This window comes from Monocercomonoides exilis, assembly GCF_001643675.1.
Source record: "Monocercomonoides exilis strain PA203 chromosome Unknown scaffold14-1859848, whole genome shotgun sequence".
Lineage (NCBI taxonomy): Eukaryota > Preaxostyla > Oxymonadida > Polymastigidae > Monocercomonoides > Monocercomonoides exilis.
In genome coordinates, this window is record NW_027150559.1 from 902,582 (window position 1) to 923,179 (window position 20,598).

The window sequence follows — 20,598 nt, forward strand, 5'->3', positions numbered from 1 at the left end:
ACTCATTACCCACTATTTAGATTTCAAAATATTGATTTATTTCTATTGACATTTTGGTGAATGCAAAGAACTTTAGCTGAATCTTTAACCTTGGCTGCATCACAAAATTATAACGAGCTCCAAGAAGGTTGGATATACAGCGTTTTTATTGCTGCTTTGTAAGCTTTTATTTGTTTTAGGAACTCGTTCTCTTCAATACTTTGAGACTATTCCCGGATATCCACTGGAATTGTTGAAATTGTTGGTAACAATGACCCCTTCTACTAACGCATATGAAACGACCGTGATCCAGTACAAAAATTTTATCATCAAGCATTGGGATGATGTGTGCAGTTTTCACTCTGGATTTCATTTGATTAACATCATCAACGAACTTCGTTTGCTTTAAAACATTTCATGAATATGTTAGGTGAAAAGTCAGCATCTTTTGAGCGAAGAAATGCGTGATAACATCAAAAGTGCAATGGTTCAGCTGTATTTTTCGTCAAATGACAGATGCAGAAAATATTTAATAGTTGCTGCTCGATGCATTAGTGAAAAGGATTTACCCCGTTTTTGGCCGTCATTTTTTGATGTATGTTGCTTTGAATTATTTTAAATGAAATGCGATCAAACATTTAAATTGTTCAGGATATAAAACCATATCTGAATGGAGAAAACATCGATCAAAAAGCAAATGCCTTTAATTTTTTGCATAAGTGCATGAAAAAGTATATCTTATTGATTTCAGTAAAAAACTGCATGATTTTTTTTTCTTGTTAAATGAATTTTGTTCTTTAGATACAGATATTCTTATGCAAACAAAGAAGTGATGGAGGAACTTATTTACATTCTACAACAAATCGATAACTTGATGATGACAACGTTCCAAGTTTGAATTTTAAAAATGAGATCATATTGAATGTTTTTTTTTTTTTCATTCAATTCCAATTAAATACCTCTCTTACAGACATGCGTTGGACAGCTTCAAAGCTGTGCAACTGATACTGTGATGTTCACAAAGATGTTTAAAATTATTCTTCCTATCACCCAGCTTTTCCACACGCTTATCACTCACGATATTCCACAATTATTCTCTGATCATCTTTCAAAATGGATTGACAATTTTTCATTGATTCTTCAAGTTGACTCAAATGCTCAAACTGCAGAAGTATGTACATTTTCATGACGAATGCTTTTATATTTTTATTTATTTATTTAATTTTTCTTTTGAAAATGGATGCGAATGAATATTTTTCAATTCTAGACACTTCTTCCAGAGAAAGCTTCAGTTATTGTTAAGACACAAACTGAAGTGATTGACACTCTTATTCTTTTGGTGGACAGATACCAGAAGGATATCCAAAACAATGTCCCAAGTTTGACAGGACTGATTTGGCGTTTGAAAGGCTCGCTGAGCGATAATGATGTCAAAAAGGAAAAGGTTTGTATTTCAATCTTTTACTGGCATTCAAGCATTATGTTTCATTACCCAACTTTTTTCTTTAATCTCCATCTTATAATGAAAATTTCACTATTGTTTTCATGCCAAACCTTGTCCCTCATTAATCCTATTAAAATAAATCACATATACATTTCAATTTCAATTCTCTCCATTTCATCGAATGAAACACTTTCTTTTAGCTCGCTGTGAATGCTCTTCGCTTTTTGGTTTCTTGTGCTGTGGGGCAATTCAGCGTCATTTTCAGAAATACAGACATCATCACTCAGATATTTAGAGACATTATTATTCCTAATCTTGCCATTGCTGGTTTGCTTATTTTCGAAAAGCTGTTCAAATTAGTTGTTTTATTTGCATATTTTGTTCATCTTTATTTATTTATTTAAACTCCTCTTTAAAACACACTCATTTATTCAAACATACACGAAATTTGCATTCCAGAGCTCGAGCTGAATGACTTTGTCTACAACCCGCTGAACTTTGTCGCACTTGATTTGGAGACGTGGGCAGAGCTGCGTTCAAAGCGCTATGTTTGTGTCGATCTCCTGCGAGCACTGATGAATGTCAGCCAGCAGTGGGCCAAAGAGACACAGACTGACTTTGTGTTGGACTTGGTGGTGAAGGAAGTGACTAGCCTGACCGAGGCATATGCAGCTGACCCGATCAACAGGTGGAGCTCAAAAGTGGCTGCAATCTTGCTGCTTTCTGCGTTTTGTGCAAAGGCTTGTTATTTTGATGCAATTTAATTTAATCTTATTTCTATTTATGGATTTAAATTTTTCATTTCATTTCATTCTAATGCATGTAAATTTTGCATATATTTTATTTTAGACTCATTCATTCACCCGTGGAGTATCACAGGTGAACCATCTGAATGTTGTGCATGGATTTATTGCACAGCACATTCTGCCAGCTTTGACAACTCCACTCGAGCAGAGGCCAGCAGATGCTCCTGCAATCACAAGCGAGCAGCTGATTCGACTGCAGCTTGTTCGCTCACAGGAAATAAAGTTCCTGTTTTTCTTCAGAGAATGGGTGTGTTGCTGTTGGATTTGTTTTTGGTTTTGATTCAATTAGAAACATATTGCTATTGGTGCATGGTTATTCTATTTGTGAATGAAATTTCTTACCATTTTTTTTTTTTTTTGATTTTTGTTTATTTTGTTGGCATTTTGTTTTGATGGGAAATTTTCTAATTTCTATGTTTTACCAAATGTTTATATATATTCTAAATAACAGCTTCCTCCAGACCAATACACAAATGTGCTGCAAATTCTTATTCAGAACTGTCTTGTCTCTCCACATGTTGTCATCCACACTTATGCTGCATGCACAATCGAAAAGATTCTCCTTTTAAGAAGCAAAAATGGATTAATGTTTGAATTGGCACATTATTTTCGGCTTTAAGTTCTCATTTTGTGTTTTAAATACTTGGTTGCTTATCTGTCATTTTGATATGAATATCTTTTTTAGAATAAAACGAGAAACACTGCATGGGATATTGCCAACCTTGCTCGATTTGATGTTTCGCTGGATCCACCCAGAAGGCGGAGAGGACAACGAGTATGTGATGAAGGCACTCTCAACAGTCATCAACCAGTCGCGCTCGCTGATTGTGGAGAAGGCTGGTGTTGTTCTGGACTCTCTCTCTGCTATTCTGTCTCGCGTGATGCAAGCGCCGCAGAAGCCTCGTTTCAATCACTTCATGTTTGAGGCATTAGGTGTGCTATTGATTGGAGTTGCAGATATTTAATCAATCATTTGCACTTTTTGTTGTTATCTTTTATTTATTTCTATCTTTGAATGAATACATTTTCCCAACAACATCCATATTCTTCATTGTATTAGCTGCGCTTATCCGCAATGTCTGCCTGGAAAACGCGTCGAGGGTGAACATATTCACCGAAAAACTGACGCCTTCCTTTGGCTTCATTCTCAGCAAAGTTCCAGTGAAAACACCGTCTACTGCTCCTGGCGCTACGGGTGCAGCAACCCCTGCCACTGGCACAGCAGCTGAAAGCACGACTCTGAAAGTGCCAGAGTTTGTGCCGTATGTTGTGCAGCTGTTCTGCCTGATCGTCCGCTTTGATGTGACCATCACACCAACGCTGAGCTCTCTTATCACTCTTTTCCTCAATCAGCAGATGTGGGAGTATGAAGGATACATCCCACCTCTCACTAGACTTCTCTCTATCGTCACAAGCAAGGTTTGATTGGTTGTATTTAATGGAATAATTATTTTGTTTATTTATCTTTGCTTTCATAAACAATCAATTTTAATTTTAAATATTTTCTAATTGCATTACATGATACTTTGTTAACTTCATCCAACAGTTTTCATCCTACTTTTTCAATCCACAAGATCCTAAACTCCAAGAGACCCCTCTCTCTGGCCAATCAACAGCTGAGCAATTTGTTAACCCAATCATTCAGATTGTTAACAAACTTATTCAATCTCCTTCACAAGATCTGTATGCATTCCAGCTGCTGGATGCATTGACCAAGACACTCTCAACGCCTCTCTCTGCTGCTCTCCCAGGCGCTTCATCATCCACAATGCCATCAACTGGCATACTTCCTTCTGCTCCAGGCACCTCTGCCTCTGCCTCCAGCGGAGCAACAGACCACGCAACAAAGCTTGAAAAAATGCGCCCGTTTGTGCCGGGAAAGCCAGACGAGAATCCGCTCTTCCACAAGCTGGTCTCGCCACACATGGTGGGCATCTGCAGAGTGTTGTTGTCGAGATTCAAGAAGGTGACACCAACAAGGCTGTTGGGACGCACTGCCCAATGGATTGGGCTGCTGATGTACAGAAGAGGCATCCAATACCCGATTGATTTGTTTGAGGCTGCACAACCTGGGTTTGTTTTATTTGTATTTGTTGCTTCTTTGTTAATTTTTTGTTCGATTCACAATGCATTTTAATGTTTATAACTTTTTCTACTGATAATTACTGTGAAATATGTTTTTTTTTTAAATTTCCTTTTATTAAAATAGATCTTTCATGTTAGTTCTTCAGCAATGGGTTGATAAAGCTAACTCCTTCCAAAATCATTTCGAAATTAAATGCAGCGTTTATGGTCTTCTGTGCTTGATGACAGAATATCCAGTTATGATGCAGCAGCTTGCTTTATGGTATATTGCTTTTCTATCATTATGCAAATATCAATAATCTCTATTTCTATTTTCATTTTTTCATTTTTCATTTTTTTATTTTATTTTATTTTATTTTATTTCATTTTAATATTTCATTTTTTATCATTTTTAATAGGGATAAAATATTTAATTCCTGCTATTCCATTTTCAATGTCGATCAAATGCCTATTTGGAATCTCGATACACTTGAAGAAGAAGAAGAAGAAGAAACTGTTTGCTTTTTCTGTTTTTGTTGAAACCTCATTTTATTTATCCCTTATTTTAATGAATTTATTTATTTGTTCAGAAAATGCAAAAGGGTTATGATGTTCCATATTCTCCTCTTGTATTCGCAAAGACACGTGATGATCGCATGATTGATCCAATGCCTTGTTTTGCTCCAGTTCGGACATGCTTTGCACTTAAGATTCAAGCTTTTCTCTTAGCAAATCCTCAATTCGCCCAGACAATTTATCCACAGACCCAACAAAACATACAAAAATTGTTGCAGGATTGCAATCTCGTGCCAAAAACAGCTGCTCCTGCAACTGCTCCAACAACAATGCAATAGAAAAATTTCGCTTCACTTCTTTTCAAATAACTTTTTTTTTAATTAAAATAAAATCCAATATATTATGTTAAAAGATTGAACACTTCAATTTGTTTATGCGTTAGATTGATATGTTGTTTTGCTTATGATATGTTCTTTATACTTTTTAACAAAATCCAATTATTTGCAGCAGGACAACCTTTAATAATGAAGAACTGATTCTAATCATTCAATCATGAAGAACAATGTTCTTTAACGATTGTTAAAAACACTACTTGTACAAAACAATCAGCATCATATTTTTATTCAGATCTTTCTCTTTTTCCTGATGAAATTAACCAAAGGGCATGACTTTTAACAAAAACAAGATTTTCAATTTTTCTTTTGTTTTTGGCTTATTTTCAGGAGAAAAAATGAAAAATGAAAATAAATCTCGAACAGCAACAAAAATGAAAAAGACAGAAAAAGAAAAAAAATATTAACGAAAAACTATAACTAACATTACACTCGTTAAAAACAAAAAAACAAAAACAAAAACAAATTTTAATTAAAATTGTAAAAAGAAAATAAATAAATAAATAAATAAATATTTTGGCATCTTTCATTTCCCGAAAAATAAAAACATCAACATAAAAATAAGGAACTGATAAAATATCTATATTGTGAAGGGAAATAAAAATAACTAAATAAATAATATAGGCGCTGCCAAATAAAAAACTAAAAATTCATTAAATATTGAATAATGATAGTGAATTTGATTCGAAATGTAACTGAAACTTGGAAACACAAATTGTAAAAAATAGTGAAAAATAAATTATCTGACAATCGGGCAAAATAATGATCACTGAATAAATTCTATTCGATTGGATTCAGTAGGCGCATTTTCGTTAGGTAAATTGTTTAAATACGAAGCGACGCCAGGAGAAGGAGGGTCAGGTGTAGGAGGCCGATTGACACATTCATCTGTATCGCATTCTTCGTCCATAAGTTCGATTGAAAATTCAGAGGTATCGTCAAAAATCCATTCAACATGTTGGCAACGAACAATCACCATCCTCACAATAAATACAATAAAAAACAAGGCAACACAGCAAACAATAGTTCCAACAAGAATATCCTTTGGATCGTCACTCACTGGGTCTGTATATTTATTCCCGCATTCTCCAGTAATCCAAAAGTCTTCCTTGTCATCATCGCCTATACTAACCTTTGGACTCAAGCTGTTTGATTCACATTCATGACAAAGATCAGTGCATTGAATTAAATCCGCCCAATCAGAAACTGTAGCTATGTCATTTCCATGTTCGTTTGCGCTGTTTGAGAAAAACTTGCATCGCTCAAATTTCACACTTGCATATTTCGTTGGCTTGTAACTTAAAAATGATGCGCCTCCTCGGCCATTAAAAGCAGAACATCGAATAAAAGTGCATTCTTGCAAAAACACTAAGCCTTTTGATGATGTAAAGCAGATGCCTCCTCCACCATGGAAATTTTCCAAATATACTATTGAAGACTGCTCGTAAGCGCAATTTGTTCCAGGCGATGCCTGCGAATAACAGCCTGAACAGCAATTGAAAAATTTACAACTTTTGAAAAATGAAGTATTTTTAGTTGAGTATGCAGCAAATCCTCCTCCATTACCATTTTCTGTTGAGCATCTTTCAAAACTACAGTCTTCCAATTCATAATAATCTTTCGCGCATACCGCACCTCCGTCGTTAACAGCTTTACAATAACTGAATGAAGTTGCTTTTATTGAGAGCCTAATATTCTTTGAGTAGAATGAAACGCAAATAGCCCCGCCGCATCCATCAAACGAATTTATACCGATTTCCTCTCGAAAATAAGTTTCATTTCCTTTATAGTCATGCTGAAATTTTTCTGGTTTGCAACTACAATCTTCAAACAAGCAATTTTCAATTTTCAAACATCCATCTTCTCCTTCGATCGTTAAAGCACCTCCTTCTCCATAATGAGTAACATCAATAAAAGAATCATGAATAAACGAAGAATTAACCCTATCTGTTTTGTGCTTTTTATATGCCCATTTACAATGCATAAACGAAGAATTGTATGAAGAATATGATTTACTTAACAATCCATGAACAAGTCCTCCATAAAATACATTGTCAATATATTGAAATGTGTTCGAATTCAAACAACAATCCACGGATCGTATCGCTGTTTTTTGTTCTGATGACCTTTGCTCCGGAGAACGATCAGAGTGCGTAAAATTATTAAAGTTGCAATTATAAATTAAAATTTTCTGTGTATTCTCGTTTTCAAATAAAGGATAATTGCAGCCAATTATAAATGTTGATAAAGAAGTATCCTTTATCGAACTTATTCCTCCTCTTGCTTCATTTTGGATCAAAGCATTTGAAACTGTTAAATATAATGAAAAAACAAATGAAATATTCTTGATTTCAGTAAACGCTCCATTTGCGGTGATAAATTTTTTCATCACAGTATTGACGCAAACTACACAATCCTTCATGGTTATTGCGCCATCAAAGCACATTTCCGCAATTGATTCTCTGGAACAATATAAGAAATCGATTGAAGAAATTGTTAATGTTGAATTCCATGTTTTCAACAATGATTTACAAGAATTTGCTGAGTTCCAAGACAACTGTGTTGGCAGCAACTTTTGCATTTGAAGTTTTGTATTCTCTGTAAAGATTGAGTGATAGTTTATCATCGATTGATGTTGAGAATATATTTGCTTTGCTTCGTTTACAAATCTTTGATCCAGTAACTCTTTGGGTGAAACAAACTGGTGTATTGCATTGGAAATCAGACTTAACACAAAAGAAATCAAATATAACATAAAAACAATTCCTCTCGAATAATTTTGCCTACTATATTATGGCTTAGTTCTTTTTTTCTAAATATATTGTTTCTGTGTTGTAATGAATTGCACAAAATATTAACTTTAAAAATTACTATTTTTTTTAAAAATTATTAAAAACTAACCCATTTTAATTGTGAAACCAGTTTAGATGTCTGGAGAAAATCCTCTTTCTCCATCTTTGACATTTGGTTGGAAGCCTGACGTTGTCGGAAATGGTGCATTGTTAGCCGATGGACGTATTTGTTATGTGGCAAATAAGTTACTCGTCATATATAATCCAGTGGATCACACTCAAGATATTTCATGTTGTGATTCTCGAAGTACAGCAACTGCAATGGCACTTTCTGCAAATCGTAGATTAATTGCCGTTGCTGCGCAGATGACGGATCAGAAGCCGTTTATTGAGCTTTTTACAATTCCTTTTTCGAAAAAAACAATTTTAAAAGCTGATGTTCTTGAAGGGCGGGCATGCACAAATTCATCTTTTCAACTGAACTTATTATGATCGATTTTATTTTGATTTTGATTATTTTTATTGTATCTATGACATCGTGTGTAAAGAAAATAACTTCATTAAGCTTCAGTCATGATTCAAGGCTTCTTGCTGCGACATTCTCATCTGGTTCGACTTCTGTTGCTGTCTGGTATCTCGATAAAGAGAGGCCACGACTTTCAGCTTTTATAACCCTGCCAAAGCAATATGGACCTCTTTCAGATATGTATGTGAGAACATCTTTATTGTTTTGTTTGTTTTGATCCTGAAAATAATGTCATGATTATATTTGAAACGTGTTATAATAGTCAATTTCATCATCAAGCAACTTCGCATATTGTTTGTTGTGGTAATGGTCATGTGGCAGTTTTGACATACACTTCTTCAGAAGATGAATTAGATGGAGAGCAAGAAAAGGCGACAACGCTTCACTACGCAGGAACACTTGAACTTGATAGAGAAATCAAACAACCATCTGATGTTGTGAGCGCGACGTTTTCCCCAACATCCGTAAATGTTGTGATGGGAGAAGCAAAAGGACAAGTTGTGGAGGAAACAGCTGAAGGTTTCACTCTGCTTCACGATGGTTGTGGCGAAAGCATTGTGTGTGTGCGTCAAAGTCCAAAGGGAATTGTTGCGATTGATGCTGCACATAATGTTATAGTTATTCCACTCGATCAGCACACACTTGAATATACAAAAGCTGGCGTATATTCGCTTTGTGATACAAGGCTTTTCCCTGAAATTAAAGTTTGTATTTGTTCTTTAAAATTCGATCTTTGTTATTCTTTCTCTACTAAATAATGTTGTAATTATGTTATTTACAATTTTTTTTTCAGGTGACTCCTGGAAGAACAGGGGTTCATCCGTTGTCTGTTCATCCAACGCACATTCCGATAGGATGGGGTGTTGGATCAAACTCAGGACTTACTGGAGCTGCGGGCGATGGCAGCTCTGATTCTGGCTCCTCTTCCTCTTCTTCTTCTGACAGCATTTATGGAACAGCCAGAGGGAATTCTTCTGCAACTCCATCTTCTCTGTATTTATCACGTTCTGAGTCTGGTGTTGATACACCTGCATCTTCAAGTAGCATCGACTCAGACATAAACAACGAACTCCCACCGCACCTTTCGTGCTTCTTCCCAACAACACAACTGCAGACAAACACAGTAGCAGCCATCACTCTTGCTGGAGGTACTGCTGGTGGTGTCGGCGCTGGCTCAGCAAGCACTTTATTCACAGGAAACGCGCCTGGTGGGGCTGGTCTGGGGATTTTGGGAGGAGCATCTTCGCCGCTTGCCTCTGGCCCAAGCGTCGTTGGCATCGGGATGGCAGCAAGCGGGTCTGGCAGTGGAGGCAGCGGAGGTCTGGGCGGAGGGCCGACAGCAACTCGTGCACTCACCCAGTTCTTTGCTCCTATTGCACAACGCCACTCCGACGTGCTTACCAGCGACTACTGCCCTCGTTTTGTTGCCACTCTCCACTTCTCAAAGAACAGTGATACGTTTATTGTGGGCGGAGGTGGGCTGGGCCGAATTATACTGATGGGATGGAATCCGCTCTCCACCAAGTCGCGGGAACTGCTTCCGTCTCTTCACTACAGCGTCGTCACACACGCAATCCCATCACAGCGCCGAGGGATTGTAGTCACCGCCGGCGAAGACCGTTCGCTGCGCGTGTTCGACATCGCAACCCGAAGGCAGCTGGATTCTTCGGTTCCGCTCACCGATGCTGTTCTGGGGATGGATACAGATGTGTCTGGCTTTGTTGTGGCTGCTGGGTTTGCTGACAAATTGCGATTGTCCTCTTTGTTGATGGACGGTCTCTCACCAATGCGCGAGCTGAATGTGAAGAAGTGCCATCTCGTCTGCTTTTCGCACGGAGGGCATCTGCTGGCGTGTGTGCACGCTGGTACAACCATCCTCGTCTTCTCCACATACGGAAGCTCTGAGTGGAGGCACCGGATGTCTGATCACATGGGCCGTGTGACTGGTATGTGCTGGTCACCCGACGACCACATCCTCGCAACATGCAGCGCAACTGGTGCTGTGTATCTGTTCAGAATTGATGGAGAAAACGCACAAAAGCGGGACATCCACCGCTTTGCGGAGTCTCTCACTGCAAAATGCCACTACACTTCAATCTGCATGAACGACGACGGGTCTTCGGTGTATGTTGTGGGGAGTGAGCAGGTGGATAGAGAACGCTCTGCGCAAAATCAGTCCCAAATGAATACAGGCTCTTCTTTGTCGCAAATGTCATCTGGCAACGAGAGCGAGGCTGGAGGCATGGCATCTGGTGGTGGGATGAGTGGGATGGGTGGTGGGGGTGTTGACCGTCAGTTCTACATTCGCGAGATCCAATACAACCCTGATTCAGAAGGTGCGTTGATAGCTGTACAGGAGCCATGTTCTTTGGAAGCTGTGAAAGTTGCATGCACATCACGGTATCTGTTTGTTGGAACTAACCAAGGTGTCATCCGATCGTATCCTCTTCCACTTCAGAGAGGGCCACCGGGGACAAACCACTTCTTCGACATTTGCTGTCAGATTGGTCCAATCCGTTCGCTTTCTGTTCTTCCGATCGATTCGCAGCTGGTAACAGGAGATGCTGATGGAACACTGTGTGTGTTTGATATCTCTAACTCTGGTGGTAGCAGCTCCAGTGGAAGCAACGACGGAACCAGTGCTGGAGCTGTTGGGAGCGGAACATCTGCCATTCTCCGCGGAGCCCATGCAGATGAGGCGCTGGCAACACGGAGCACGCTGGATGAAGTAACAGCACGACGGAATGAGTTGGAAGTGCAGCTGAGATCGCTTATCAACAAAGCAGAATTTGAATTCCAGGTTGTCAGATTGGAATCAGAAAAAGAGCAGAGACTTCTGCAAGAAAAGTGCAAGATGGAAGAAGAAGAACGCGAGAAAGAAATTGTTGCAGCACGTGAAGAGCTTCAAGTCACTCGTTTGCAGACAGAAGAAAATGTTTCTCAGATCTCTCGAAACGAGAAAGAAACATTTGAGAAGCACAGAGCAGCCCAGAACGAGCGGATAGCTGTGAAAGTGTCGCATGTTGGCAGGCTGCGGAGAGAGAAAGACGAAGAAGACACAATCTGGCGGAGCCATTACGAGGCGATGCAGCTACAGCAGGAAGATACAATGCGCGATGAAAAAGCACGACTGGAGCTGCAGTTGTCCGAAAGCACAGCACGCGCACAGGCGCTGCTGAAGAAGCTGGCGGAAGAGAGGAGAAAAGAGAAAGAGATGCACAAACAGAACATCGACGATTCAGAGGCACAGCTGAGCGGATGCAGAGAGTTCTATGAGAAGCAGATCAGTGCTGTCTGTGCTGAGCAAGCAGATTTAGTGGCAGAAACGTCGAATGCGAGAAAAGCGTGCGAGACAATCGACAAAGATGCCGAGGAGTTTGAGAAGAAGCGTCTGCAGGAAATGGACCGAGTGGTTGAGAAGCAGCGAGAGATTGAGCAGCGACTGATGGAGAAAGAGCAGCTGCGGACGCAGATTGCGAAACAGGATGTTGTGATCAGAGAGAGAGAGGATGTTGTGCATGGACTGAAGAAGGAGAATCAGGATTTGGAGAAGCACAAGTATGTGAAGGACTATCGCATCAAGGAGCTCAAATTGAACATGAAGCCACGCGAAGAGCGGATCAAGACGATGAAGGACGATATTTCAGCGCTGGACACTGAATTGGACCTCGCCAACAAGCAGACGCAGACGATGGAGGCAGAGCTGGCCTCGTTGAAGGAACAGATCGTGGTGCTGCACAGGGAGATCAAAAAAGTGACTGATGCATCTGTCTTGTCAGAGACGAAAGGGCGCTCTTTGGAAGAAGCAATCGCGCAGGTTGAGCCGTTTGTGCAGGATCCTGTCCAGCTGCGTGCTGGAATGTATGCCCTTGCACGCAACACGGGTGCAGCATCAAAGAGAAGTGGCCTCGACAAGAACATCAGCACAGAATATGAGAGACAGCAGGCACATCTTGTGGAGACCCAGGCGTCGCTCCAGAAGCAGCTGGCGGAGGAGACGAGGAAACACGAAGCCAACAAGCTGAAGCTGATGCAGGAGAACACGAAGCTGATTGAAGAATGCCGCAATCTGAGGCGAAAGCTGAAGAACAAATCGAAAGAGCTGCGTTCTGTGCGAGATGAGAAGGACACGCCGTCCATCCACTTCAGCAAGCGAGTGGCTCCTTCGGGTGTGCCACCACGTGTTGCTGCACAACTGCGCCAGCAACAAGAAGAGATCGACAGACTCCGAAGAAGACTGGCCGAGCTTCGAGAGCCTGCCACATCCTTGTTTTCCATCGGAGGATACACCAGCTCCCCAGGCAGTGTGCCTGGCACTGCTCCTGTTCTGGGTGGTGGCCTTTCTGGCTCGTCTGCTGGTGCAAAACGTGGGTCTGGAAAAGGATCGCCGTCTCCTTATGGCTCGAAGGCTGCTGAAGTGCTTCCAGAAATGGAAGGATTTGGAGCTTCTTCTTCCTCCTCCTCCTCTTCCTCTTCCTCCTCGGCGGTTCTGGGAATGAGTTCAGGGGCTGGCTCTACATCACTTCTAACCACACCAACAAAGAGAGAAGATTCGACTGGACCATTCTATTCTTCTCCATCTATCAACACATCTTCCAATTCCGTTTCTCCTCCATCTCCACCTTCGTCTTCGTTTTCTTCATCTTTCTCAGCAGACGGTACTGACGACACAATCGTTGGTGGAAGCAGTAAAAGCTATTCTCTTGAAAATAGCTCTCGCAACATCGATTCGGTGGATGGACTGAACGATAGCGAATCTGTTTGATTTCAACCGAAAATTCACTTCTTGTTTAAAACTTTTTCTCTTGCTTTTATCTCTCCTTTTTTTAATGTTATTAATGATTTTGTTATTGTTGTACCTTTATGGCAAAATAATTGTTATTTTATTCCTTCACTTCACAGAGAAATATCACTACTTTTATTTACATTAAACTGAAAAATAAATACAGAAAATTATTTTCATTGTTCTATTTAATGCACTCATGAACGGAAATTAAATCCAATAAAAAATTAGTCATCATTTTGAACATTAACTATAACTTTCCTTTAACATTTTGCACAAAAAAAAAAAAAAATAAGAGAGAGAGAGAGAGAGAGAGAGAGAGAAGAACAGATATCGTATAAAGTACCGGACAAGATCGATTTCACAACAACTGCAAGTGGAATAATTCTGACAATTTTCCTCAAAATACATCTCATCAATACAAATTCATATGAAATAATAAATTTTTGAAACTTCATCGTTTATGCTCTGAAAAAAATTATTATTTAAATCTCGGAGATACTCAAAATCATATTTCTCCATAATTTCAATTATAATTTTTTTCTGAGCATAAACGAGGAAGTTATGAAAGTCTTGTGTTTCAAATGAGTTTGTATTGATGAGATATATTTTGAGGAAAATTGTCAGAATGATTACTCTTGCAGTTATTGTGAAATCGATCTTGTCCGGTATTGCATACGATATCTGTTCTTCTCACTCTCACACTCTCTCTCTTTTTATTTTTTTTTTATCATTTCATGCCTCTTATGATTATTTGATATGGATCCTCAGTAAAAAGATACTTCAATTCGAAAATTAATTAATAAAAATCCAACTGAAAAAGACGTTCAAGTTGAAACATTTTCGTGACAATTTTTCATTCATATAAATAAAAACATTTTTTTGCATATATGTGTGATTGTTTTAGAAATCTATTTTTTTCTAAGTAAAATTTTGGTTTAAAACTTTGGTTAGGAGTTTTTGTCAATGAACATAGAAAAGAAATAACTCCAATCAAAGACATCTCTGTCTTTCTTTTTCATCAAACGATGTCTTTTGATGCAAATGAATGAATAAATCATTCAACAATTAAGTTTAATCAAATTCATAATTTTTTCTTAATTTTCCACACCCCGAAAAAAATTTTAATTTCAAAAATGATCACCCATATGGCTAATTTTTTTTTTAAACATCCTTTTGTTATATTTTCAAATAAAATAAAAATTTCATATTTTCATCAATTTTCTGTTCCCACTCACGTAACTTTTTTCAAAGAGAAAAAATAACATTGTTCAGGTTCTGTTTCCTTTCCAGTGCAGTTTTATTAAAGGGAACAGAAATATGATGATGATATGAAAATTTTGTTTTATTTTAAATTAAACAAAATGAAGTTTTCAAAAAATATTAGCCATGTTGTTCATTCACACACAAGAAAAACAGTGACTATTTCTTCATAAACACTTTTCACGAAAATGGCAAGTTTTTTTTTGGAACACAAAAATTAAAGTGATATGTGAAGTTTTTTGCTTATTAATAATAACAAAGATAAATTGCATTGGAATGCCAAATAAAGTGAAAGTGTAACAAAAGTCAATAATAAAGATGAAATGAAACAAAGGTTTCATTTAACAGTGTTATCACTTTTCAGTGTTCACAAAATATGACTCATATTTATGTTCAAAAGCAAAATATTTGTAAGAAAACATTTGAGTTCAAATATAATCACACATAATTAAACGTTTATCAGAAACTGTTTATTTGACAATCTGCCTTGGCATTATTTGAAAATTATTGCTTAATTTTATTAATTAAATACTTTCATAGAAATATTGTTTTCTGTTTGATTGTTTTATTCAAAAATATACAAACAAAAGAATAGATGATTGACGAATAAAAAAGCAATAAAAACACAAATATGTGACTCGAAACAGAAAAAACAAAGTTATAGGTTATATTCGAACAAGGAAGAGACCATTCTCATTCAAATTGAAAAATTAATCACATTAAAAGTTTTTCTATATGTTTTGTGCAAGCAAAAAAAAATGTTGATAAAATTATTTTTTTTCGAAAATTCTCTTGGTTTTGTTTTCACTTTATATTATATTTTGACATTTTGAAAAATGAAAAGTTCCTGTTCACATAATTCACAAAAATGAAAATTGAAATTTGATTATGCCATAATAAACATTCTAGTGAAGTTTCATAAGTGAAAACCCAAATTTGAGTAAAACATGAAATTGGGAGATTATTTTTGTTGTCAAATACACCAATAATAATTCAAAATCGAAAATTAATAATTCAATTTCATAATTTATTAATTCGATTTCGAAAAAGAATAATTCAATTTCGAAATTAAAAATATTTTGATTTGTGGAATGAATAAATTGTGTTTTGGGTTTTAACTTCTCTTTATTTTTATTTCATCAGTTCACTTTGCTTATCTATATTTGAAAAATGATGCATTTTCAATTAAAAAATTCATTTATTTTGAATTCATATTTCTTTTATAGAAGTTTTTCAAAAAAAAAAAATGAATTCATTTTTGTATTAAAAATAGATGTTTTTCTATTTTTACTCCAAAGAAACAGAAAAAATATAATTGAGAAAAAAATTCTTGTTTTTTGTTATTCAATAAATTGTGATTGATTATTTGCAATTTTTAATTGGTTATTCAATAGAATGAATTTTTAAAAATATTTTTTTATTTTGAGTGATGATTTTCGAAAATGAAAAAAAAATTTAAAAAATTGATTTGTTGATTGTTTCATTTTTAAAAAAACAGTTTTCTTAGAATAATAATATTTGATTGGTTAAAAAATAATTTGAAATTTTCTGAAATCCATTCTCGAGAAAAATTAAAATTCTCAGTTATAGATGAATTTCGAAATTGAAATAATCATTTTCGAAATTGAATTATTCTTTTTCGATTTTGAATTATTAATTTTCGATTTTGAATTATTAATTCCGAAATCGAATTATTTTTTTTCTAATTCGAATTATTAATTCCGAATTTGAATTATTTTTTTTCGAATTTGATTTATTTTTGGTGCAGGGTGCATATTTTATCTTTACCTCAAATTTTTATCTCAACCCTTTTTTTTGAAACTTTCTGAAGCTTTTTTCGAGCTTAGCAAAAGTTTGAAACAATTAATAAATAAATAAATAGTTTTATCATAATGATTTACAACTTTCTGTTTTTTAATTTTTTGAAAATTTTTTGTACAAATAAATTGTTGTTATTTTTTTTATTTTAGTACCCAGATCAAAGATTTGCTGGTAATGAAAGCGAATATTTTGAACAAAACGTTTTAAGCCACAACATCGTAATTCCACATTCATATATTTTTATTTTATATTGTTTTTAACTTTTTCAATATAATTTTTGACCTTTTTTTCTCATTTCACTGTTTTTGCATAAAACACGATTTTAAATATAAACTAGTGTTTGTGTCAAATTTTATTCAAATGAAAAAAATATGCAAGATCTTATTTATTGTTTATTTGTATTAAGCATTGAAATGAAAAGGAACTTTTCAAGAATTTTAACTGAAAAGCAAGAATATATGATTTTTTTGTAATTCAAATTACCAAATATTCACAAACAAATAATTATTTAAACATACAGGAATCGTTTTATTTTTATAATTTTTATTTGTCATTTCAATAAATTTCAAAACAAATTCATATGTGTCCTAAAAAAAAGTGTTTTTTGAAAAAATGTGTGAAATGAGAAAAAATGTTAAAAAAACAAGTTGAGAAAGTTTAAAAAAACTAAAACATGTCTAAATTTTTTTGAAAAGTTCTTTTTGTTTAATTTTCTAATAGAATAAAAATTTCTTATTTCGATCAAATTTCTGTTCCTACTCACGAAACTTCACAAAAATGGAAATAATACCAATGAAAAGATTTTATTTTCTTGAGAGGAAAATTTGGGGAGTGGGAACAGAAATTTAATCGAAATATGAAATTTTAATTTTTTTTGTAAATTAAACAAAAGGAACTTTTCAAAAAAATTTTGACACATATGAAAAAGTAACGATGTATTATGATATGAAAGCTTAAAACTTCTGATAAAAAATACTCGCTGGAAAAGCAGCAAGCCAATGATCAACACATAAAATTATTATAATCCCCGATCATTTTGGAAAACATGAAATATTGAAAAAAAAATACTAAATAAGGAAATTAAAACATTTCAAACATTTCTGGTTATTTTATATTTTAAACAGGTTTGTGCATAGCTGCTGACAAGGCAAAAAAGAAAAGGGTCGTGATAAAGAAAAAAGGTCAAGATAAAATCATAACCCTATTTCAAAAAAAATAATTTTTGTTCATATTTTTGCTTTGAATATCTGTAAATAAACATTGAAAAAATATAGAACAATTTTATTATTCCTCATCTATTATTTTCAATCCACCTTAACTTTTGTGATAATGGTCATGTTCAACGTTTGGAAGAAAAATCTTAGGCTAATGATGAAAAACCTTTGGATATAAAATTTCGTACAAAAATATATGATTCCAAAAATAATTTTCCAATTTTTTTAAAAAATAGAAAATTTAACAAAAGGTATTCTACAAAAAAATGTGTCTGATAACTTTGATTTTTTCATAGTAAAAAAATTGAGAACTCATTATTTATCTTTTTTTGGAAATTTTTTTTCTCTTGGATTGTTTTTCTTATGATTGTAGTTAAAAAAAAAGTTCATTCAACAATTTTTTTTTACAACACAAAGACTAATAAAAAATACTTGATAAATGATTATATAACTCAATTGTCTCGTCAAAAATCACATTGCAGTCGTATTGGATATTCAAAGATTTTTGTAACCGAAAAAAATTGAATTGGATAAATTGAAACTTGGTTGCAGTTTATTCAATTTTACTTAAAACCTTCATGAATCCGAATTATAATGGATGAAATGCGAATAAACAATTTTTATTCGAATGATCTGACTTTATTCGAATAAACCCCCTTTTAATTGAATGAGAGGCAGTTTATTCAAATAAACGTCTGCTTTCTCGAATCAACCATGAAAGATTCGAATAAAAAGTTAATAGATATTGTTATGGAAAATTTGTTCATGTTTTCAATGTTTTTAATGCGTTATTCACAATTAATAAAAAATTTAAAACAAGTGATCAAACATTTTTTTCGTGAAAATCAAAGAAAAACTTTTTTATGATGATATTTAATGAAAATTTTCATGATTCATAAATTTATTTTAATTATCTTTCACATATTTAAGAGGTTTTTTGTGGAATTATCATTTTTGACAACTTTGATCATAACATAAATTGGAAATATTTCATGAAAATAAAGATTTCTTCTTCTTTTCACATTGGAATGATTATTTCATGTTGAAAAGGTTATTCGCCAAACTGATTGATAATGTATATTAATACGTCCTTCTTTATTTTGCACTCATCTTGTTTCACAATCTCTATTTTTTGATTATGATTTTTTGAAATTATTATCCACAATTTTTCGATTAGGACAGTTATTTAACAAAAAAGCCGTTAACATTTAAGCATGCTCATCCAACTGCTGTTGAGCGAGCAATATTATTTGTTCCTTATTTGAACGTTAGCACGAAAATAAAAATCCAAAAGAATATGCAAAAATTACGCATTCCTTAAACATCATTTGCGATTCAACGTAAAGAATAGTTTGAAAACTTCTTTTTTTGAAAATATGGACATGTTTATTGTTTATTTGCTTTGATTCATTTTTTTCACATTACGAAAATATCCTTCATATTCTTTCAACATTGCTTTTGTTATTTATCCACTCACAATCATATGTTATTTTTTTGTCGACTTCATATTCTGATATGCCCAGTTACTCATACATGTTTCTGTGAAGCTCACCACCGGGTCAGTACAAAGATGTAATATTTTACCTATTATTTGCTGCTCAAATTATTTAACCAAATAACTTCCTTTTATTTGATGCTTCTTCTTCTCATCCAAAAATTATTTCATTCACAACAATTTCAACCGCACTCTCTTGCTTGCTCCCAACAATCTCCAACTTCTTCACTGCTTGCACACATTTATAAGAGTTTATCCAAAGACTGAAATTGAGAAATGGGAATTGGGTGAGCTGTTGGTGCTGCTTGAGGCTTCTTCAATGGAGTAGTTGGATTGTCTGCACGAATAAATGTGAATGGCATGGAATGCACTTGCAGATGCTGCATGCAACAGAAACATCGAACACATGAAATCGGTGTTTGTCAACTCAAATTGCGTTTAAATAAGATTTTCAACTTCCACAACAGAAAAGGTATTTGCACCAAGCTCAGCGACACTTGCATGTGAGTCGAAAGCACTCTAGTCCAGGCCAATGAACTCTGCTTGCTGAGGATGATCGCGCTGACTTCGTTGCTGAACCCATCAGAATCTTGGAGGGAGATCTCTGAAAGAGAGAGACTCCAACTGTTCAGGAGGAATGAATTGGATCTCTGACTGTCTTTCTGGAACAGCAGCACTGACTACGTTGCTTCGTAGTGGGTATTAACTGGAATATGAAATTCGGCAAGTCTTCTGGACAAGTGAGGTGTGTTGGGCAGCTGAAGCAGAACGTTTTGTGCGCAGCCGAGGCGTCCATGTGCTCGAAGCCAACCACAAAGGATCGGAAGTGTTCGATCGGAGATACACACCGAGCAATGTCGAATCCCGCATCGGACAGGTATATCTCGCTGGATGAGTACGGAATAAGGAAGCGGAACAGGTCAGCAACTCCAAATGTTTGGTCGCTCCCCACAAACTCATGCGGATCATTGAAAAACAGTTCGTATGGGAAGTTGAAGATGGCTGGGGTGACATTCGCACTAATATTGAAGCAGTCCACATAAATATTTCTGTCTTTGGCTGAATCGTTGAAAACAAAAGTGACAGCCTCTAAAAGGGATGTTGCTTTGCTGCATCTGTGTCTGCACTTTTCACATAATGCGCATTTCTTTTTCCTGTTTTCTTGCTGCTCTATCCGTTGTTGAACTCGCACCTAGCAGCATTCAGATGGAGGTTTCTCAAAAGTATCACTTCTATCAGCCCACTTTCATCGCATTACAAGGCATGGCTCTCTTGAATTGCAGTTGTGTTCATCGCCACAGATCTGCTGATGCGCAGGAGAGATTAAGAGTGAGTAATAGCATAGACACGCACTCTTCCAACTGTATGCTGCATCCTTCAGCACAAACAAATAAACATTCAGTCTGAGAACCAACTGGAGCAAACAAGCAGTTGCTGAACAGAAGTCGATCATGAGGTGTGGAGGAAGACATTAACTCGGAGTTATGAAGAAAGGCTCCTCCA

The 20,598-nt window shown here is 35.6% G+C and overlaps 4 protein-coding genes across 4 annotated transcripts; 3 read left to right on the forward strand and 1 right to left on the reverse strand.

Moving 5' to 3' along the window:
* Window positions 1–60: 60 nt before the first annotated feature.
* On the forward strand, window positions 61–5,220 carry MONOS_11263 (putative Exportin-2; the record flags this gene model as incomplete). The annotated part of the gene is made up of 17 exons (XM_067863778.1): window positions 61–127; window positions 180–325; window positions 410–574; window positions 631–710; window positions 781–871; window positions 950–1,150; window positions 1,247–1,423; window positions 1,624–1,750; window positions 1,883–2,163; window positions 2,273–2,476; window positions 2,681–2,817; window positions 2,915–3,162; window positions 3,290–3,648; window positions 3,776–4,302; window positions 4,439–4,576; window positions 4,713–4,809; window positions 4,884–5,220. The coding sequence occupies 17 exons, from the start codon at window positions 61–63 to the stop codon at window positions 5,145–5,147; spliced, it is 3,309 nt and encodes a 1,102-aa protein (XP_067730370.1). The 3' UTR covers window positions 5,148–5,220.
* A 747-nt stretch (window positions 5,221–5,967) lies between these two features.
* Window positions 5,968–7,185, reverse strand: MONOS_11264 (uncharacterized protein; the record flags this gene model as incomplete). The annotated part of the gene is made up of 2 exons (XM_067863779.1): window positions 5,968–6,686; window positions 7,056–7,185. The coding sequence occupies 2 exons, from the start codon at window positions 7,183–7,185 to the stop codon at window positions 5,968–5,970; spliced, it is 849 nt and encodes a 282-aa protein (XP_067730371.1).
* Window positions 7,186–8,128: 943 nt separating this feature from the next.
* On the forward strand, window positions 8,129–13,479 carry MONOS_11265 (putative WD domain, G-beta repeat-containing protein; the record flags this gene model as incomplete). Its single annotated transcript, XM_067863780.1, has 4 exons — window positions 8,129–8,446; window positions 8,542–8,699; window positions 8,782–9,223; window positions 9,313–13,479. 4 exons carry the CDS (start codon window positions 8,129–8,131, stop codon window positions 13,282–13,284), a joined length of 4,890 nt encoding a protein of 1,629 aa, XP_067730372.1. The 3' UTR covers window positions 13,285–13,479.
* Window positions 13,480–19,808: 6,329 nt separating this feature from the next.
* On the forward strand, window positions 19,809–20,138 carry MONOS_15685 (uncharacterized protein; the record flags this gene model as incomplete). The annotated part of the gene is made up of 1 exon (XM_067868578.1): window positions 19,809–20,138. The coding sequence occupies one exon, from the start codon at window positions 19,809–19,811 to the stop codon at window positions 20,136–20,138; it is 330 nt and encodes a 109-aa protein (XP_067730373.1).
* Window positions 20,139–20,598: the final 460 nt, after the last annotated feature.